The sequence below is a fragment of the Elephas maximus genome, chromosome 3 (genome assembly GCF_024166365.1).
Source record: "Elephas maximus indicus isolate mEleMax1 chromosome 3, mEleMax1 primary haplotype, whole genome shotgun sequence".
NCBI classification, from domain to species: domain Eukaryota; kingdom Metazoa; phylum Chordata; class Mammalia; order Proboscidea; family Elephantidae; genus Elephas; species Elephas maximus.
In genome coordinates, this window is record NC_064821.1 from 7,168,799 (window position 1) to 7,191,361 (window position 22,563).

Below are 22,563 nucleotides of genomic sequence, written 5' to 3' on the forward strand. Positions count from 1 at the left end.
CTTTCTATTTCTAGAAATTTCTATAACTCGTAAACCAAACCAGGTACCACTGAGTCGATTCCAACTCATACTGACCCTATACAACAGAGTAGAACTGTCCCATAGGGTTTCCAAGGAATGCCTGGTGCATTCCAACTGCTGACCTTTTGGTTTTCAGCCTGAACTCTTAACCACCACCAAGGTTTCCAGAAACTTCTATAGAAACTGGAAATAACCCATGTGTCTACCAACAGGGGAGTGTCTAAGAAATTATCAAACAGATTCGTCCCCACAGTGGAATGCTATACGGTGGGTGAAAAGGTGGCGCTAGCTCTCTAAAGAGCCCTGGTGGTGCAACAGTTAAGCACTCAGCTGCTAACTGAAAGACTGGCAGTTCAAACCCACCCAGGAGCTCTGCAGAGAAAGACCTGGTAACCTACTTCCAGAAAGAAGGTCTAGGAGACCCTATCGGGCAGCTCTACTCTGTCACACGGGGTCACTAAGAGTCAGAACTGACACAATGGCACATGAGAAGAAGTAAGCTCTTTATAGGCCAACAGGGAAAAAGCAAACAACTAGGGTTTAAAAGAATCTCTACGTGCCTAAGCTTACATACAGGCATTGACTGTCTCCAGAAGGATCCTCTTTGAAACAGGTAACAGTTGTTGCCTCCAAGGACAGGGACCCTGGGGTTCCAGGCGGGGAGACTTCCTTTGCACTGGACCTCTATTTGGCCTACATGAATTTTATATCCTGTGCTTGTACTCTGAGTCACAAGCAAAAGAGCTATCCCTGAACTAACTTCAAATTCTTCCTGGAAACCAGACTCACTGGACACGATGGGACTGGGGAAACCCTGAATCTATTGCCTGGAAACAACCTTTCTGCCTTGAACTGCCAACTATCCCATGAAGTCTTTAAACTCAACCACGGTTTAGCTCGTTTTATAAAGAATGTTCGCCTTGAGCACTGTGCTCTTTTAAAGAATTCTCTCTATGGGACTGAATGAACAACCGTTACCCTGAAGCACAAAAGAGAACTTTAAGGGGCAGAGTCCAAGCTAACAGTGGTGAAACAATCGGGGCAGAGACAGGGAGAATGGTGACACGATGTGAAGAATGTAGCCACTGTCAGTGAACTGGATGTGAGGACGTAGCTGAACGGGCGCACGTTTTGTTGAATATATTTTCATCAAAATTGAAAAAAAAAAGGAAAAGAAAAGGTGTCCCGGTAGCCTCGGGACGAGCTCACTTGGTTTCTCGAGGGCCCACCCGGGAGCCCCCGGCTGGCGCACTCACCATGTGCTCCATGCAGATGCTGATCTCCCCGTCGCTGTAGAAGGCCCCGTAGAAGCCCACGATGTACGGGGAGTTACACTCGTGCAGGACCTGCAGCTCCCGGATGATCTGGTTCCGGATGGCCGGCTTGATCTCCAGGTGAATCAGCTGCAAGGGGAGAGGGTGGAAGGCCGTGAGGAGGGGACCACCAGGGAAGAGGAGGCCACCGGCCTTTGCCCTTGAGGTGCTCACAACAGTGTTCAACATCAACTGAGCAGCCCAGCAATTCTGCTCCTGGGTCTGTGCCCCAAAGACCCGAAAGCAAGAGACTCAAATAGGTGCATGGACGCCAATGTTTACTACAGCACTGCTCACACTCGCCAGAAGGTAGAAACAACCCCGTGTCCATCCGCAGATGAGGGACAAACACAACGTGGCCCCTATCCACACAATGGAATACTGCTCAGCCATAAAAAGGAACGGAGTCCTGGTACACGCTACAACATGGATGAACCTCGACAATATGGGCTGAAGGAAAGAAGCCAGACACGAAGGGCCACGTAGTATACGATTCCATCCATATGAAATGCTCAGAACAGGCCAATCCAGAGACAGAAAGAAGTGGCAGCCAAGGGCCGGAGGAAGGTGGGCAGGGAGTGACTACTAATAGGTGCGTGGTTTCTTTTTGGGGTGATGGCAATGTTCTAAAATCGACTGTGGTGATGCTTGCACGAGTCTAGGAATATACAGTAAACCACTGAACTGTACGTTTTAAAAGCGTGAACTGTTTGGTATGGGAATTGTATCTCAATAAATAAAAAAAATATCAACTGAGCAGACGTTTTTTCATTTCCTTACAGTGGGAGCTGTTACCAGGCCTTTTTTTTTTTAACTAAACTACACTTTTACAGTTTACACTACTTTACCCCACTCCCGTCTGGCAGTGTGGTGCACTGTGGCGGCTGCGTGCTGTGATGCTGGGAGCTATGCCTTTGGGATTTCAAACACCAGCAGGGTCGCCCATGGCGGACAGGTTTCAGCTGAGCTTCCCGACTGGGACGAAAGGCCTGGTGATCTACTTCGGGGCCTCAGTTAAGGAAACCCCACGGGTCCCAGCAGAACACTGTCCGAGACGGCGCCGGGAGATAAGCCCCCCAGCTGGAAGGCACTCAGAATACACAGCGGCCGCGACCACGGACTTGAGCAGACCAACGATCGTGAAGACGGCACAGGACCGGGCAGCGTTTCGTCTCCTGTACACGGGCTGCCGCGAGTCAGGCTGACTCGATGACAATCAACAACACTGCGCCAAGTGCCAGCCCTTCTCCACAGGATGCCCACTCAGAGGGGTGATTACTTCCCCTCTGCCCCTCCGTCAGCCAGGGGTGAGTTTACATAAAGCGCTCTCCCACCTCCAGGCCAGAGACACCACCCGACCGTCGTCATCCTCGGATCCTAACCCTCCTTCCACTGCAGTTGAACGTGGCAGAGGAAATTGTCACTGAGTCCATCACAGCAAGAGTTAAAGGTAGGAGCCCAAAGAATCACGGGAGAGATGCCGAAGGGACAGCTGGTGAAACGCAGAAGCAACCCTCACCGATAAACCCCAAGTGAACCGGCACCGTGGGCCAGGGTCTGACGCCCTGGGGTCACACCTCCTGGCTAATCAGCCACCGCAGTTGTCGTCGTCAGCTGCCGTCCACTAGGCTCTGACTCGTGGCAGCTCCGTGTACCACGGAATGAAACGCTGCCCGGTCCTGCGCCATCCTCACGGCTGTTGGTTCGCTCGAGTCCATGGTTGTGATCGCTGTGTATCCTGAGTATCTTCCAGCTGGGGGCTCACCTTCCAGCACTATATCGGACAACGTCCTGCTGTGATCCACAGGGTTTTCATCGGCTGATGCTTGGACGTCGATCACCAGGCCTTTCTTCCTAGTCTGTCTTGGTCTGGAAGCTGAAACCTGCCCACCTGTATGACCATGCTGGTATTTGAAATCCTGGTGGCATAGCTTCCAGCATCGCAGCAACACACGGCTGCCACAGTCTGACACACTGACAGACGGGTGGTGGAGCCATCTCACAAAGACAAGGAAAAGATGCCATTTTCACACAGCTGTCAGAGAGGAGGTGCCAGAGCCTGTCGTCACGTCAACAGACATTTGCATTGAGCACTAATGACACACCAGGCCAATGAGAAGGGAACCAGACGACTAAGATGGCCCCACCGTAGGGGGAGGAGGGGTCACTATAGCAAGGAAACGCTGTCAGCGAAGCAGGTTACAGAGAGAGGCTCTGAGAGGCCAAAGAACGGCGGCGAGAAGGTGACATTCGGGCTGGGCCTCTAAGGAAGGGTAGGAGCCTGCCAAATGGCCGGGGGAGGGGGGCGTTCCGCGGGGAACAAAGACCTGCCTGTTCAAGGGCACGCGGCATGGAGAAGTATGTGCAGCGTGCAGGGCAGCGGGAGGCTGACTCTGGCCATGCCACCGGGCGTGTGGGGGCGCGGGCGGGGCGCCACCTGCTCAGCAGGCTGGTGCCACTGACTTGGATGACCTTGAGGATGGCGACTGGAGCCGGCCGGCCGGGAGCCATGGCATCCAGGGCCCCAGCCTTTCCCCAGGCACGGCCTCGCACCTGCCCTGACCCCTGCCCGATACGGTCACACCCGGCAGGACGGCAGAATGTACCAGAACCCCAGGATGCTCCTTCCTCCGGTGGGAACATACCTGTGAGGTAACGACAAAGGCACACGCACCTGCTCTGGAAGGGCAAGGTGCTGGGCCGGCCTCAAGCCTCATGATCAGGCAGGTGCGCGGAGCTTTGCGCTGAAAGGTGAGAAGGGCACAGTGGGCTGGGGGTGAGAGAAAGATGATGGGGACCAGCACTGTCCAAGGGAGCCACACAGGCGATCTCAGACCTTCCAGTTGCCTCAGTAAAGAAAGGCGAGAAGGTGAAATGACAGTCCTCATTTAGTTTGTTTAACTCAATGTATCAAAAAGTTACCATTTCAACTTGTGATCGATATAAGTTACTAACGGGATATTTTTTTCTTACGGAGCCTTCAAAATCCAGCATGATTTTACATACTTTGCTGTTAATTGTGGTGGAGTCAGCTTTGGCTCCTGGTGACCCCATGTAATGAGCCCATGTACACCAGAAGAGACGTCGCCTGCTCCTTACATCATTCGTCTGCTCGGGTCCATGGCTGTGGCCACGGTGGGTTCTCAGTGCCTTCCACCTAGGGGCTCATCTTCCAGCACCCATCAGACAGTGTCCTGCCGTGACCCGTGGGGTTTTCACTGACTGATTTTCAGAAGTCAGTCCCCAGGCCTTTCTTACTAAGCTGTCTGAGTCTGGACGCCCCACTGAAACCTGTCCACCGTGGGGGACCTTGCTTGGATTTGAAATCCCGGTGGCATAGCTTCCAGCATCACTCAACTGGCAAGCCACCATAGTATGACACACCGACAGACGGGGAATAGCTTTTACACACACATCTCTCCGTTCAGACTCTTCACATTTCAAATGCTCAGTAGCCACATGGGACCAGGAGCTGCCCTACTGGACAGGGCAGCTCCAGACCCAAAACTTTGAAGGAGCCACAGACCGCTGTGGGACCTCGGTTTTAATGGTTCCATTATATCTGCGGAGTCCTGGGTGGTGCAAACAGTGAGCCCGCTTAGCTGCTGACCGAAAGGTTGGAGGTTTGACCCCGCTCAGAGGCACGTCAGATGGTCTGGCCATCTACTTCCAGAAACTCCCCCACTGAGAACCCAACGGAGCCCAGTTCTACTCTGACACACACGGGGTCGCCGTGAGTCGGAGCTGACTCGATGGCAGTGGGTTTGGTTATCTCCGTGGCTCGTAAATCCAGCTTTCCAGACTGACGGGAAGCCACAGGTGAGGCGTGCAGGGGAGGGGCAGGGAGAGGAGCCAAGGCGGGGAGGTGCGTTCTCAAGCACCTGTGTGCCCTGACGACAGCCTGCAGGACAGGTGTAACTGGCCCATTTCCCTCATGAGCAGGTTCCAGTTTGGGGAAATTAAGTAACGTTCCCAGTGGCACCTGGCTGGTACGTGGTACAGATGGCATTGCAGCTGGTCTCCTGGGACACCACCATCCATACTCTTCCCCACCGCCACTGCCCAGGCTGACCAGCATCGGAGCTCCCATCAAACACCAAGCACATCCAAGAGCTGAAAGCAGTGTCTACTGCAGAAGGGGCTCTGAGCCTGGAATGTGGGGCAGGGTGGGTGTTATGGATTGAGTTGTGTCCCCAAAAATATGTGTCAACTTGGCTAGGCCACGATTCCCAGTATTATGTAATTACCTCCCACATGTGAGCTGATATAATTATCCTCCATTTTGTGACCTGATGTGATTATCCTATGTGTTGTGAATTCTAACCTCTATGACGTTAATGAGGCAGGATTAGAGGCAGTTATGTTAATGAGGCAGGATACAATCTACAGGATTAGGTTGTACCTTGCTTGAGTCAATCTCTTTTGAAATACAAAAAAGATTAAACAAAGTGAGCATAGATTAAGGGACCTGACTACCACCAAGAAAGAAGAGCCAAGAGCAGAGTGCATCCTTTGGACTCAGGGTCCCTGCACTGAGAACCATCTAGACCCAGGGGAAGATTGATGCTAAGACACGTGTATACCTCTGAGGAACACTGGGTCCACAGATGTTGAAAAGAGACAAGGATCTTCCCCCACAGCTGACAAGAGAGAAACCCTTCTCCTAGAGCTAGGGTCCTGAATTTAGACTTCTAGCCTCCTAAACCATGAGAGAATAATCTTCTGTTTGTTAAAGCCACCCACTTGTGGTATTTCTGTTATAGCAGCCCTAGATAACTAAGACAGTGGGGGACGAACTGGGAGGAGAGAGAAAAGGCTTTATTGGGTGATGGCAAGACACGGAAGTGGAAAAAAAGATCAGCCTACAAACTCCATTAAAGGCTGGGTCTAGAATGATCTAGGCAACATTTGAAAGCACAGATCCAGGCTGGCAGCCGTCAAGCTGGGCATGGCCAGCAGAAGTGACTGGTGTGGCCCACACAGTGTGTTGAAACATCCCGAGTCAGTCAGTGACATTCAGAAATCAGGACAGGTAGACATGGTGGGCCTGCACCTGATGGTACCATCAGGTAACACTGAACAGAAGGGCTTCTTCTGACGTGCAAATCTGCCACCCAGTGCCGGCCTGGTCTGCAGGGCTCTGCCAAACCTTGACCAGCACTTGTGAGCAGCCCTTGATGAGGACAGCCCGCCCCATGGTTTTACCGGCTGCCGTCGAGTCGACCCTGGATCACGGCAACCCCACGTGTGTCAGAATAGACCTGTACTCTGTAAGGCCTGCAACGGCTGGTGTTTTGGAAGCAGACTGCCAGGACTTTCTTCCAAGGTGCCTCTGGGTGAAATCAAACTGCCGACATTTCAGTAGCAGCTGAGTGCATTTATCGTCTGCACCACCTAGGGACTCAGTGCTCCATCATAATTGGAGAATGATTCCTTTACAGTAGCTGCAGGAAGGACACCAGTTAAAAGAGGAGGCACAAAGGAAGCCGAAGTGGGTCTGACACGTGGCTCTGCCAGCTCGCTTCTACCACATCAGGGACCAAAGCTCCCAGAGAACAGCAGGCCTGTGGAGGTTCAGACCCAATTCAGACACCGAGTCTTGCTATGCCTCAATTTCCTCATCTGTAAAACGGAGCTGTCGTTTGATTTGAATGAGAGTGTATGTTAAGCTTTAGCACCAGTTTTGACCCAGGGTAATCACTTGAAAAGGAGACCCTGTGGCGTGATGGTTACGTAAGTGCTTGGCTGCTAACTGAAAGGTCGGCCATTTCAACCCCCCAGCAGCTCCACCAAAGCAAGCCCTGGCAATCTGCTCCCATAAAGATGACAGCCTAGGAAACCCTGCGGGACAGCTCTGCTCCGTCACGTGGGAAACCCTGCGGGACAGCTCTGCTCCGTCACGTGGGATCGCTGGGAGTCGAAACCAACTCGACAGCACCTAACACCAACACGGGACTGGTCCTGTCGTGTCCCCGCCACATGTCATCATGCTTAGGACAACGTCTACAACCCAAGGGACCAGAGGGTTGCTGGCAATGGACAATGCTGCAGGCCCACAGAGCAGGAATGGTCTGGGCCTTCCAGAAGCTTCCCCCACCAGCCCCCACACTACCGGACAGTCCGCTTGGAAATCTGATGAGCGAATCTGTCCACAGGTAAGTCCTCACACTTGGAATGCCTGGAATTCCCACCGTCTTCCCCAGGAAGTAAGAATTCCACCCAGCCGTGCGGCCATGGGGAGGGACGGACTGAGGCCATGGTTTATTAAAACCTTTTTTTTTACTTCAAATCTCCCACCTGTGGAGTTTGCCAAATGCCCTTCAGTTCTGTCAAGGGAAGCAGGTCTTGCGGGTGAACCGGCATTTCACATGGACCAGAAGGCACCCTTGACCCTGTAGCCTGGTGGAGGACCTTCTGGTCCCTTGGGGTGCTACAGCCCCAAAGTGCAAAGACAGTCAGGCAGATAACCTTCCCGCTCAATGTATTGACCGAATGCTTTTGAGTGCCCACTCTGTCCTGGCACTGTGCTGGGCGCATAGTCACACACGTCAGCAAGACTACAGGTCGGTGGGCTTCCAGGAAGAGGTGGTTTCCTATGTCTGAAAGGATACATTGTATGAGCTGAACAACTCATAACCAGAAAGTGCTCCTGGGAACGTGTTTAGGAGAACCCAAAAGCCAAGCCCACTGTCGTCAAGTCGATTCTGATTCACAATGACCCTACAGGTAACAGCAGAACAGCCCCACAGGATTTCCAAGGAGCGGCTGGTAGAGTCGAACTGTCAACCTTTTATTTAGCAGCCAAGCTCTTAACCACTGTGCCACAAGGGCTCTCATGTTTAGGAGCCACTCACCCTAAATTTGGTGGTTCAGTGGTAGAGTTCTCGCCTTCTATGCAGGACACTCAGGTTCAGTTCCCAGCCAACGCACCTCAGGAACCCTGGGAAATAAAATCTGACACGCCCCCCAACCAAAAAAAGAAAAAATAAACCCAGCGCTGCTGAGCTGATTCCGACACACGGCAACCTCACGCGTTAGAGTGGAACTGCGCTTCAGATGGTTTTCGTGGCTGTAATCTTTACGAAAGCCAGCTGCCAGGCCTTTCTTCTGCAGCATCGCTGAGTAGTTTCAAACCACCAACCTCTCAATTAGTAGTCAAGCACATGCCATTTGCATCTCCCAGGGATCACCGAGAACCCCATGATGCCCTGCCAATTGCTTCGCCCCCCCCCCACTTTTTTTAACTTTTTATTTTGAAATAACGATAGAATCACAGGAAGCTACCAACCCAGCACGTGGACCCCCGTGTAGCCTTGATCCAGCCTCCCCCAGTGATGACGTCTCATATTAATACCACAACCAGAAATCAGACACTGTGACAATCCCATTAACTAAGTTACAGACGTGATTCGTCCCCCCAGTTTTTGACAGAATCTGAGTAGAACTGTGCTCCATAAGCTTTTCAATGGCTGGGAATTTGGCAGTAGATTGCCAGGCCTTTCTTCCAAGGTGCCTCTGAGTAGACTTGAACCTCCAACCTTTTGGTTAGCAGTTGAGTACACTGCCTGTCTGCACCACCCAGGGCTCTACCCCCACAGCTTTAAACACCCATCCCTCACTTTCCAGGCTGTAGAAAAGCTGCACAGACGGCCCCTGGAAATCGGGGATCCCCATGTCATCTGTGCCTCCCAGTGGAAGCCCTGTGCTTCATACTCCGAAGGTGCTGGATTCACCCTGACTCCAGGGCATGCCTGTGACTAGACTGAACCAAGGGCGCCTCTTGGCTCCGGACCCGAGTCTGACCAGAGCCTCGCTCTCAAGCTCCCCGGCTGCTCTCAGAATCACACGTTTGCATTTCTGTTCCTCTGTTCCCCAGGCTCCAAGAAAAAGCAGAGCCGAGACTCCCGGGGCTGCTCTGGTTTTAAGAAGGCAGCCTGCAGCGCAGGGACGGAAATAGAAAGAAAGCATGCGGCTGCAGATGTCCGGAGGGAGGGCGGTGCTCACAGGGACCAGGAGAGCTATCTGCAGCGCTAAATGCCACCAGAAACCAAGCGTGTCCTTCTCAGTAAAGACCCCTCTGGTGCTGCTGGGACCTACACAGACCCACTTGGGCAGGGAGCAGGTAGATTTCCGAGAAGACAATTTTGGGAGCTACAGGATAGAGGGCTTCCAGGAAAAGGTGGCTTCCCATGTTTGAAAGGATGCAATTGTATGAACTGAACGATTTGTAACTACAAAGTGTGCCTGGGAATGTGTTTAGGAGCCACTCATCCTAAAATGGGTGGTTCTGCGTTAGAATTCTCTTCTCCCATGTGGGAGACCCAGGTTCAATTCCTGGCCAAAGCACTTCACGCCGACACCGCTCTTCTGTCTGTGGAGGCCTGTGCGTTCCTATGATGCTGAACAGGTTTCAGTAAAGCTTCCGGACTAAGACAAACAAGGAAGAAAAGCCTGGTCACTGACTTCCGAAAATCAGCCAGCGAACACCTGACGGATCACAATGGTCTGATCCACAACTGATCACAGGGATCGCACAGGATCGGGCAGTGATTCGTCCTGTCGTGCTTGATGTCGTCATGAACCGGAGCCGACTCAGTGGTAGCTTACAACAAAAAATTCTAAAATGGTCACATGCTCACCTTCTCAACTCCCCGCATCTCACAGGGAATACGCTCTCACACACAGGGAGGAGGCTGAATCATGGCCTAAGAGCCCAGACAAGAGAGGGTCGGAACTTTTCAACATCAGCACGTACAAAATCCTGAAGGGTGGTTTGGCCGCCCCCTTCCCCAGAGATGCCGCCTCCAAGCCCCCAATATGACCAGCAGGGCCAGCAGCAGAGTCACGTCTTGGGCCTGCGGCGCTCTCTCAGGTCGGGAAGTACCACCGATGCTGGCTTTAAAGGGACTCGTGTCTCCGTCTTTCTTTCCAAAAACTCCATTCACTACCTCTCTCCAGCCAGCCCCTGAGCAGGCCAGAACCTTTCTAGGGACCCCAATTTCAAAGGGCCTCAAAGGCAGAAGTCAGCAAGCCAAGCAAAGGGAGGGGTTGTGTGAGGTCGGCAGGGTTGCCACATTCTAACTAGAACCTTCAGGGCTGATAACCCATCACTGGGAAGAAGGGCCTCCAAACACAGAGCCAATCAGAAAGCAGAGACCTGCAGCTGCTCATCTGTTGCCAGGGGAACGTGCCAGCCCCAGACCACCGGATGGGGTGCCTGCGCTGCTGCCGCCACTCACCTTCCTCGCCATGATGAGGCCTGAGGGTCTGTGCTGCACTTTGGTGACCACCCCGCCATTCCCAGCTCCCAGCTCCGAAATCCTCTCGAAGTCATCGTCCTTGAGTTCGCCGACCTTGGCCTTCTGGGTGAGGAAGGCTTCCAGACGCTTCTTTTGCTGCTCGTCTAGCTCTAGCTCCTCTAGCTTCTTCTGGAGGTCCACCAAGTTTGCTCTGTGGAGACCCCAAGGACAAGGGTTAGCAGGTGACGGGTGGGCAGCCAAGAGATGATGCAACCCGGGCCCCGGTCGCCGGCTGGGAGGATGGGTCAGACCTGGTTCTTACACACGAGGGGCTTTCGATCCAGTAGAAAAGAGAGACTTGTGTGTGTCCCACCCACAGACACACAGCCGACTAGACAGGGCTAAGGACACCACCTGCACCCTGCTTACAAAGGTCAGGGAGAAGATTTTGGGACCCTGAGGACTTGCTGCGGCTCCCTGGCCCTGGGCTAGGTGCTGGGCATGGTGGAGCACCAGAACCTAGACCCAGGAGTCCTGTTCCAAGGCTAGCACTCCCAACTACATCCAGAAGGAGTTGTGGGAACTGGGGAGACGAGACGGGGGGTGGTGGTGCATGAAGGCCACCTGTCTTTCATGAGAACAGAGGGGCTGATTTGTTTTGAACAGCCTCAGAGCAAAGGGTCAAAGAGAGAACATGCCTCCTACATGCACCCAATTGACATGAGTTAAACACAAGCACTTGAGGGGGAAAAGGCATAATTTAAGTCACGTGGGCAATTCCAGGACATTCCACTCAACAGGGCACGCTCTTACCCCATCCCATATCTGACAGGAAACATTACACATTTTCACGCACACTCATTCCTGAACTAGGGTATCAAAAACAAACCATGCATACTGCACTGTATCGGGTGATTTAAGGAACTTTCAAAGGAAATTCTGACCATCAGCTATTTCTACTAACGCCTTCACTCTGAACCAAAACCGGGAGTAAAAAGCAGAGTCCCTGGGTATAGAGGATGGTACAAACGGTGACCGCACAGTGGTTAAGCACTCAGCTGCTAACCGAAAGATTGGAGGGTCAAGCCCACCCAGAGGCAGCACGGAAGAAAGGCCTGGTAATCTACTTCTGAAAACCCTATGGATTGCAGTTCTACTCTGATACACACAGGGTCACCGTGAGCTGGAGTCCACGGCTGGTTGGCTGTCACAGGCATATACAGATTTTGAGCTCAACATGTGGATGGACTAACCCAACACTGTCCAAAAGAAATACCATATGAGTCCCATGTGTAGCCTGAAGACATATTAAAAGAACCAAAGCAGACAGGATTCACTTTAGTAATGTACTTTATTTCACCCTACACGTCAAATAGAGTATCCTTCCAACATGTTGTTGTTGTATGCTGTCAAGTCGATTCTGACTCCCAGGAACACCCTGGGACAGACCAGAACTGCTCCATGGGGTTTCCCAGGCTGGAACCTTTACGGGAGCAGGTCATCAGGTCTTTCTCCCGTGGAGCCACTGGCTGGGTTTGAAGCCCCAACCTTTCGGTTAGCAGCCAAGCACTTAACCATTGCACCACCAGGGCTCCTTTTTCAATACACAAGCAATATAAAAAATTCATGAATATTTACTTTACATTATTTGTTTTCTGTACTAAGTCTTCAGAACACAGAATACAACATATTTCCACAGCTCACCTTGATTTGAGACAAACCGCATTTCAAGGCAATGGCCAGAGCTGCTCAACTCGACAGTGAAGCTGTAACAAGAATTCTCTAAAGGAGGACGGGCTGCCTCCAGGGGACTCAGTAAATTTCTGAAGATGTTTAAGCCCACCTGGGGGAGACGTCATAGAGGGGATTCCTGCAGAGGTGAAGGGGTGGACTGCACGCGCCTTCCGATTCTGAAATTCTACCATCATCCCCTACAACCTAAAGAGGGAGGAGCAAAGGACCACAGAGGTGGGGCTCAGAGACGGCACTGTCACCTGAGCTGATGCTGAAAGAACCTGCGGAAGGCATGGGGCTAGGTGCCATTTCCTGAGCACCCAGCACATACTGCACACTTTACAAACACCATGGCATGGAATCTTCCAGACTACCCTGGCAGGCGGGGTCTGGTAGTCCCAGGCGGAGGAAACAGACTCCTAGAGGTTAAGAAATTTGGCCCAGGTCACAGCTCGAGGAAGTGGTAGCGCCCATATTCAAGCCTGTGCCTTCCTGACAGCCAAGCTCAGGACTCCTGCTCATCTTGGTGTCCCTGAGCAAGGACCGGGGGCCCAGTGGGTGCTCAGGGAATGACTGCTGAGTGAAGACAAGGAGGAAGATGTAATGAAGGGACTCTGATGAGCAGAAGGGCCAAGAAATGAGCAGTTATGGCTCTGTTTGCTCAGGGACTACACTGGACCACAGGGTTGAACAGGCAGCCTTTGAGCTCAGAATCCGGAAGGTTTCAGGACTGCCCTATGACCCAGAAACACATTCTGGAGTCAGCTGATTAATCCAGTTTAAAAGTAATGGCAGCTCAACTGTGGCTGTAAAAACCTTCAAATTCCTCCTATTGGAAACCAGACTCCCTGGACACATTGAGACTGGAAGGACCCTGAATCTATTGTCTGGAAACAACTTTTGAACTTTGAGCTGAAGCTATCCCACAAAGTCATCTTTAAACTAAACAATTTGGCTCAATGAATACAGAATGTCTGTCTCGGAGCTTTGCACCCTCCCGTAGAATAACCTGTATGAGACTGAAATGCCAACAGTAACTCTAACGCACAGACGAGAACTTAAAGGAGCAGAGTCCAAGCTAACAGGGGTGAAACAACAGGGGCAGAGACAGGGAGAAGAGTGACAAACATGAAAAATGTAACCACTGCCAATGAACTGGACGTGGAGAAACTGCTGAACAGGTGCATGTTTTGTTGTGTAATATTTTCACCAAAAAAAAAAAAAAAAAGAACAACAACAACCCTGGAATTCCAACGGGGGGCTTCCACCGCTGGGGGAATTCTTGGAGGGAAGCCACAGAAGAGAAAGAGAAGATGAAGAAAGAACTGCCTTGTAAAAAGAATAAGGAGGGGATTTTTAAAATAAGGAGCATATCCTCATGTACAGCTCCGGGCTCAGAGCAGTGAAGTTGCTCTGTCGCTCCGACACACAGACACAGACACAGAGACACACACACACACACCCACCCCTCAAGACATTTCTCTTTGGTCTGGGCTACAGAAGGCCCAGTCCCGAGAGGGAACGAGACCACCAAGCAGGCCATCGACCTATCACGCCTTGTTCTCACAAGGCACCATGGCGGGGGGTCTCCAGGGCTGTCCTGCCCACATGGAGGACAGGAATGGCGAGGCCATGGTCTGACAATTACGGACCCCCGGACCCTCACGGTCGCTCCCCTCACCCTCACTTTCCGTGCTTCCCTCACACTGCAGTACCCTGCCATCGCACAGCCCTGGGATGCTCCTCTCTGCGCCATGCCCAGCTTTCCCAAGACCCCCCAGCCCCTCCGTCCCCCTCACCACTCTGCATATCCCGGGCCCCTCCCCTCCAGGCTGTCCCAGTCCACTCACTTCAGAATCTCTGCTCACCTGCTTCCAGGGGTCCCAGTTAGCCCCCACCTCTATCCTCAACTGCCCCCATTTCTCCCGACCCCTGCTCCATCACACGCCCTTTCCTCAGCCCCTCACTCTTTCTTCCCCAGTCTCTTCACATCCCCAGGCTCCTCCCCACTCTCCCAGCCTCAGAGGACTCCACCCCCCAACTCAGCAGGATCTTCTCACTGGGCGCTTAGTCTCTCAGGCTCCCCCACTCCGAGTCCTCTCAGGGACCCCCATCCCTACACCTCAGGGATCCCTCCCCCTATCCCAAGCCCTCAGATATCCCTCATCCCGACCCCTTATAGACCCCCAATCCTGACCCTTCAGGAGCCCCTCTCATCCTGACCTCTGGGGAATCCCTTCTCCCTTTCCCGCATGGACCTCCTCAACCCTTTTCACCCCGTCCTAGCCTCAAGTTGCCCCTCACCCCATCCTCACTACTCAAGAACCGCCCCCCCCCCATCCTGGTACCTCAGTAACCCCCTCATCCCATCCTCCCCCCCTCAAGACCTTCAACCCACACCAATCCCACTAGCGGGGACTCCCTTCACTTCACCCAGACACCAAGGAACCCCCAGTCCTCTCAACCCGTCCCCACCTCTCAGGAAACCCCTGCCTCCTTCCCATCCAAGGCCTCTTACCCCGATCTCACTAGACAGGGACCCTTCACCCATCTTCATTCTGCAAGGACCCCTCCTCCTTCCTAATCTAGCTACTCAATGACCCCTCACCCCATATTTTCTCTGCAGGTCTCTCTTTAGCACATCTCCCTCAGGGACCCCTCATTCCGGTCTCACTATTCAGGGACGCCTTCACCCCGTCTTCTCCCAGGAGGGACCCCCCTCATCCCATCCTCTTCCCTGAAGGGCCCTCCTGACCCCGATCTCACTCTCAGGGACCCCTCGCCTTGATCTCACTCTCAGGGACCCCTCGCCCCGTCTTCTCCCCGGAGGGTCCCCCCTCCTCCCGATCTCACTTCTCAGAGACCCCTCCCCCTGGGCACCCCCAGGCCCCCCGCCGACCCCGGCCCACTCACTCGGAGGCGCCCTCGCTGGTAGGGGACGGGCCCTCGGCGATGGCCGTGTTGATGGTGAGCGCCGGCAGCACCGGCTTCCTCCGGGCCAGCATCGGGGCTCCGCGGGCCGGCGGCGGGCGCCTCTAGCCGGGGCCCATAGGGGGCGGGCCGGGAGCTGGCGGCGCCGACGCGGGCCCGGGGCTGCGGCCGCGGCCTAGGCCGGCGCCGAGGCGGCCAGGGGCGCGTAGCGCTGTGGGCCGGGTGAGGGGCGCCGGGGCGCCGGGGCTGAGGCGAGGGGGCCGCCGCCGCCACAGAGGCCCAACAGAGGCTGACGCTGCAGCCGGAGCCCGGGAGGCCGAGCGAGGGGCGGGGGCCGGCAAAGTCGCGGACGGCCTCTCGCGAGAGCAGGCCGCGCCGGGCCCCGCCCCAAGAAGGGGCGCGTGCGCACCAGCCTCAGGCCGCTTCCTTGAAGGGGAAGGGGCGGAGACGGGCGGGAGCATGCGCACTCGCGCGCCTCCCGCCGCCCGAGTGCGCCTGCGCCAGGGACGCTGGGCGGGGGTGCAGGAGGAGAAGCTCGGGAGGCAGATAGGGACCGGGGTGTGGGTGAACTTAGAATAAAGTGTATAGGGGAGGGGCCAGGCGGCTCAGAGGCTGGGGTTACGTGAACCAGTAACGTTTCTAAAAGTGTGGGAGACTGACCCAGATTTGAATTATTTTCAAGTAAGAACGTATACACACACACACACACACACACACACGCCACTACCACCACCACCCACCACCACGACCACCACCTTATCATGTCAATTAACCCCACTCTTCCATGAGACAAAGGTCATTTTAACACCAAAGAAAGAGGGAGCACGTGGCACAGAATAAAGGACAGTCATTTAAATGGAAAAAGACTGGCTTCGCGAAAAACACCACGTTGCTTTATTTTGGTCCAATCTTTGAGCACCTGTGTACCTTTCAGGTTGGATCCCCATTTGGGAACCTCGCGAGAGGAAAAGACTCAGCCAAGACCCTCCTCCAGATCCCCCTGGTCAAGCGGATCCTCATCCTTTTAACAGTTAGTTTGCAGTATCTTTTATGGCCCAGGAAGGAGTCCCTGAGTGCTGCAAATGACAAAAGTGGGCTACTAACTGAAAGATTGGAGGTTCGAATCCACCCAGAGGTGCCTCCGAAGAAAAGCCTGGTGGTCTACTTCCAAAAAATCAGCCATGGAAAACCCTATGGAGCACAGTTCTACTATGACACATATGGGGTCGCCATGAGTTGGGATTGACTCCAAGGGAAATGGTTTGGTACCGTGCTGGACACCAGAGCCACCATGTGAAAAAACAAGCACAAATTATGTATATACATAATTGCAAAATGTGAGGTTGCTTTAAAAAACTCAAAGAGGTAACCACAGTCCACCCCCGATCAGAAGTGCTCTCAACCTGCCTCCTCCTTGGCTTTTGGAGTCTCAGCTTTTTCAGCTCTGCCACCCAGTGCATACATCACCCAAAATTTAGGACAATGCCCTTTTACAGCTCTGGGCATATCCACCTTCTTTCTGTTCTGCTCAGTGATCTCTCTCTCTCGTTTTATTTTATTTATTTTGGGCTCTGTATAGTCTTTTTTTTAATTGATCTATAAATTCTATATAACAAACGCACGGTTGTTGAAGGTTGAATTCGTTGAGTTTTTACAACTGTATACGCCCATGCAAACATCACCTGAAACAAGGCATAGAACATTTCCATCACTCAGAAAGTTTCCATAATGCTCTTCCCAGTAGGCCTGGCGATCTACTATCAGAAACCAGCCAATGAAAACCGTATGGCTTGCAACAGAACATTGTCTGATACAGGCCTGGAGGATGAGCCCCCTAGGTTGGAAGGCACTCAAAATACACAGTGGCTACAACCCTGGACTCAAGCGTACAATGATGGTAAAGACGGCACAGAACCAGGCAACATTCTGTTCCACTGTACGTGGGGTTGCCATGAATTGGAGATCACGCAACGTCGGCTAACAACATCAACGACCATTTCTGTCTTATACCCCTTGCTACGTTCTGATTCACACTACTTCCCTTATGTTATGCGTTCCCTAACAGTTACTGAGAAGGAGCCCTGCTGGCTCAGTGGTTAAAGCGGTCAGGTGCTAAATGAAAGGTCAGGGGTTCAAACCCACCGGCTGCTCCTGTAAAGATTACAGCTCAGGAAACCCTATGGGGGCAGTAGGGTAGCTCTCATATAGGGTCGCTGTGAGTCGGAATTGACCTGAGGACAACAGGTTTTTTTTTGTATTAGTTACTGCACTTTTTGAGGGCAAGGAAGATGCTGGACTTTTCTCCTTCTCACTCAGTTTGGCTCCTTGGATATAGTTGACATTCGATGCATATTTACCATTTGAATGAATTAAGTAGGTGTTCTTGTCCTTGGAGGTCCCTAGGTGGCACAAATGGTTTGCACCTGACTATTAACCTACAGTTGGTGGCTCCAACCCATCCAGCAGTGCCACGGAAGAAAGGCCTGGTGATCTGTTTCCGTACATACACAGCCCAGAAAACCCCATGGAAGAGTTCTACTCTGTAACACATGGGGTCGCCATGAGTCGGAATGAACTCGATGACAACGGATCTGGTTTTGGTTTTTTCCTGTCCTTGGGGAGGTGGACTTCCTGCTAATCGTCCCAGTCTCAGCCTGTGTTAGAGACCACCAGCTTTTACTGTTGATGTGGTTACAGCTCAGAATCACACCCTCCACCCCTTTCTAGCTTTATTACTGAGCACATTTTGCCCTGCAACCTCTCCCTGTTCCATATCTTTCCGCTTATCGTGGGTTCCAATGACATTTTTCCTGGTACATCTGCTCTCGGGCCCCAGAGACTTGCTCACCTCAGGAAATCAACTCCTAATAGCTTTGCTGATAGATTCAGTACAAGGTGCCATTTATCTTGTTCAGGCACGATCTGCTATTCGTATTACGTGTGTCCACTGTTCCTATCTCGGAATGCGGCCTGAACTTGATCTCCCTCACCTGTGGGGTGGAGTAACTGAAAGAATGGCTGACCTGGCCACTTAGAAGGCAATTCAGCGCTGTCTTGAATATCCTCCTACCCAGCAATTTTACTCTAGGCACATCACCTAGAGAACTCTTCTCTGTGTTCAACCAGGAGACATACACAGTAATGTTCTCACTGGTGAGAATCTAGAAACAATACTGATATCCGTCGATCAAAGAATGGAAAAATACGTTCTGGTCTAGTCGCACAAAGAAATGTTATGCCACAGAAAACTTACAAATGTTGCAAATGACAATTCCATAGAAGAGACGTAAAAATGTTGTAGTTAGCTACTGTCAAGTTCGCTCCCGACTCACAGTGAGCCCATACACAACAGAACTAAACACTGCCTGGTCTGGTGTCATCCCCACGATTGCATGCAGGCTGAAATGTTGTAATGTCAAATTCTTCGTTATGTATATACTCACCTTGTACAAAAATGAATAAATTAAAAAAAAAAGAAAGGGATTTGATTGAAGGAGGGGAGGGTGATAGGTGAAACTTATTTTTTAGTTTTCTTTCCTTACTTCCTCCCTGCCTCCGCTCCTTCCTTCCTTTCATCCTTCTTTTCTTCCTTCCTTCTTTCCTATCTTCATAACAAGAAGTCCTGGTGGCACAACAATTAAGCACTTGGCTGCTAACCAAAAGGTCAACAGTTTGAACCCATTCGGCTGTTCCATAGGAGAAAAGACTTGTCTCCTGTAAGATTACAGCCTAGGAAACCCTGTGGGGTAGTTCTCCTGTCCTACAGGGTTGCTTTGAGTCAGAATTGACTCAACAGCTCTGGGTTTGGACAGTTGCACAATGTAGCAAATGTACTAAAAACCACGGAAGTGAACACTTTAAAATGGTGAGTTTTACGTTACGTGAATTATAATTAGATAAATGAATGAGTGGCCGATGTTGTTACTAAAAGCTGTTGTTCCATGCCATCAAGTCAATTCTGACTCTTAGCAACCCTGTAGGACAGAGTAGCACTGCCCTATAGGGATTCCTAGGGTGTCATCTATATGGAAGTAGATTGCCAGGTCTTTCTGCCGTGGAGTGGCTGGTGGGTTCGAACCACCAACGTTTCAGTTAGCAGCCAAGTGCTTAACCACTACACTACCAGGGCTCTGTGTGCAAACATCACCACCATTTAATTCTAGATCATTTCCATCAACCACAAAGAAATCCCATACCCATTGCAACCATGCCCCATTCCAATCCCCAGGCAACCACTAACCTACTTTCTGTCTCTATGGGTGCGTGTTGTCTTTTGCCACCAACCTCTGGCTGTACTGTGAAGCACCTCCAGGTGAAAGAGCAATGTGGTTTTGATGCAATTGTGCAATCACTCCGATCAAAGTTCCAAACTCAAGGCTTCTAGAAAAAGCTGTGACTTTTTTTATTTTTAACAGGGGCAATTAAAATCTCCCCGGCTGAGACTTCAAAGCTTGTGACCAGCCATCTAAGATACTCCACTGGTCTCCCCCTGTTGGGAGCAAGGGAGAATGAAGAAAACTAAAGACACAAGGGAAAGATTAGTCCAAAGGACTAATGGACCATAACTACCACAGCCTCCACCAGACTGAGTCCAGCACAACTAGATGGTGCTCAGCTACCACCACTGACACCTGTGACAGGGATCACAACAGACGGTCCCAGACAGAGCTGGAGAAAAATGTAGAACAAAATCCTAACTCATAAAAAAAAAGACCAGACTTACTGGTCTGACAGAGACTGGAGAAACCCCGAGAATGGCCCCCAGACACCGTTTTAGCTCAGTAATGAGGTCACTCCTGAGGTTCACCCTTCATCCAAAGATTAAGGCAGGACCATAAAATAAAACGAGACGAAAGGGGTGCACCAGGCTGGGGACAAGGACAAGAAGGTAGGTTGTCATTTGGTGCCATCAAGTTAGCTCTGACTCATAGCGACCCTGTGCACAACAGAACGAAACACTGCCTGCTCCTGCGCCATCCTCGCAATCGTTGTTATGCTTAAGCCAATTGCTGCAGCCACTGTGTCAGTCCATCTCCTTGAGGGTCTTCCTCTTTTACACTGACCCTCTACTTTACCAAGCATGATGTCCTTCTCCAGGGGCTGATCCTTCCTGGCAACATGTCCAAATTACATGAGATGTAGTCTTGCCATCCTTGCTTCTAAGGAATATTCTGGCTGTACTTCTTATGGTTAATAACATGCACTACACACAACATTGCAGTGTAATTTGCTGATGTTACCATTCTCAGATATAATGTTTCCAACCCCCAAAGACAAGTAAGGATCAGATTTACAAAGACACTGATAATAAAAAGCAATAACAGTGAAAACTAAAAAAAAAAAAAAAAAGGTATTTGACTTGCGTCAGAACTAAATGAGTAGTCTTTGGAACGGGACCTGTCATAATTCAGGCACTACTTGTATTGCCAAAAGAGAAACTCGACAAAGCTCTAGGTGCAATGTAGAAGCAAAAGCGGATGATAGGTCAAGCAGCAAAGTCAGATCAAGGAGGCTTGAGTATGGGTGCTATGCTGATTAACATGTAACAACCGGCTCGCCAAAGGAGGGAAGCCATACTTCGTAGCTTTCACCAATGGCCGTGGTGTAAATACTCCCACTGTGGCCTGTTTCAAGCTACCCATGTGATGTCATTGAACACAGAGACAGAGAAAGGTGGTCATCACGGGTTCTCAACAGCCAGAGCAAGCTGGCTCTAGCACACCCCTGTAGCTGAGTCTTTTTTCTTTTTTGGCCCCAACATTCCCCCTTTGCTTGAGCACATTGCTTACCTTCTCTGTCCCTCCATTTCTTTGCTGTAAAATATCTGCCACTGCTTGTAATTGTCAGATGAAACAACGGAAACATCTTGGGGGAAGGAAGAATGGCACCCTACACAAATGCAATGCACACAGAGAAAAAGCATAAATTAAGTAGATGGTTGGTGAAAACAAGGAAAATCCTCACGAAAGGACTTGACACATGGGCTAAAACAGTGGACTCAAACGTACCAAGCATTGTGAAGATGGCGCAGGACCAGGCAGTGTTTCGCTCTGTCATACATGAGGTCCATGTGTGTCAGAGCTGACTCGCTGGCAACTAACAACAGCAAAGAGGTTCTATGTATGTATCTGAAGGACGTTTGAAAAGTAACTCTTTAGCTTGTTGATAGATTTGACACTAGCTCAGTGTGATCTAATTCACTGGTAATCTCTCAAGTGTATAAAGCGTGGTGGGATGGTGGGGGTACAGCCCCAGGAGGGAGTGACCTTGTCAGTGTGCAAGAGACAGAATTAGGGCAAGGACAGAGTGCAAAAATAAACCCCCAACCACCAAAAGGAGACCTGGGGGAGGTTGGAAAGGGGGTTGAGGAAGTAGTTGCCTACGCAGCCCTCTAGAGGGCGCCAGGGACCATTAGGAGGATCTCAGTCTCACCCAACCTCAGACCTGGCCTGGGTGGGAAGGGTAGGGGGTCCTTGGGAGACTCAGGGCCGCCAGAAGAGGAAAGGGGTTGGTCTCTGTCTTTGAACCTGAAGGGCTTCTTCTTCCTTTCCAGAGTTAGGGGTTTGGAGGACAGGGGTTGACAGGTTGACAGGGGTTGACAGGTTTTGCAGGGTGATGGGGTTTGTAGGGGTCAGCAAACTTTTTCTTAAAGGGCCATATAGTACATATGTTAAACAGGGTCCCTATGGCAACTATCGGCTCTGCCACTGTACACCAAAACCAGCCACAAACAGCACGTAAATGAATGGGCATGGCTGTGTGCCAATAAAACTTTATTTGTGGGTGTTGAAATTTGAATTTTATAGACTTTTCCTGTGTCAATAAATATTTTTTTATTATTTTTTTTAGCCATTTAAAAATGCAAAAATTATCCTTAGCTCACAGGCAGTACACAAACAGGGGACTCCTGAGGCTGTAGTTTGTCAACCTCTGGATGACCGCATGTACAATGGAATGAATTGCTCCCCGGTCCTGCGCCACTGTGTGATTGGTTGTGGGCGGGACTACTGTGACCCATGGGTTTTCACTGGCTGATTTTTGAAAGGTGATCACCAGGCCTTTCTTCCTCATCTTAGTCTGGAAGCTCCCCTGAAATCCGTTCAGCATCAGAGCAACACGCAAGCCTCTCCACAGGCAGACGGGCAATGGCTGCACATGAGGTGTACTGGCCAGGAATCGAACCCGAGTCTCCCACACAGAAGGCAAGAATTCTACCACTGAGCCACTTCAGGCCTCCTACAGACAACGTACCCCTTACTGATAGCGCCTGGGTGGACTGCTTCCCCTGCCCCACCCTTGGTGTGTTACGGCTTACATAAAAGCTC

At 51.5% G+C, this 22,563-nt stretch overlaps 1 protein-coding gene across 1 annotated transcript in view; it reads right to left on the bottom strand.

Annotated features, from left to right (window-relative positions):
- Positions 1–15,588, bottom strand: part of MAP2K2 (mitogen-activated protein kinase kinase 2) — a 37,560-nt gene extending 21,972 nt beyond the window's left edge. The window contains exons 1-3 of the mRNA XM_049876427.1: positions 15,221–15,588; positions 10,574–10,784; positions 1,278–1,424 (exon numbers count right to left, since the gene is read on the bottom strand). Of these exons, the coding sequence (XP_049732384.1) occupies positions 1,278–1,424; positions 10,574–10,784; positions 15,221–15,312 (450 nt within the window). The 5' untranslated portion in view covers positions 15,313–15,588. The remainder of the gene's footprint in view (positions 1–1,277; positions 1,425–10,573; positions 10,785–15,220) is intronic.
- Between the last annotated feature and the right edge of the window lie 6,975 nt (positions 15,589–22,563).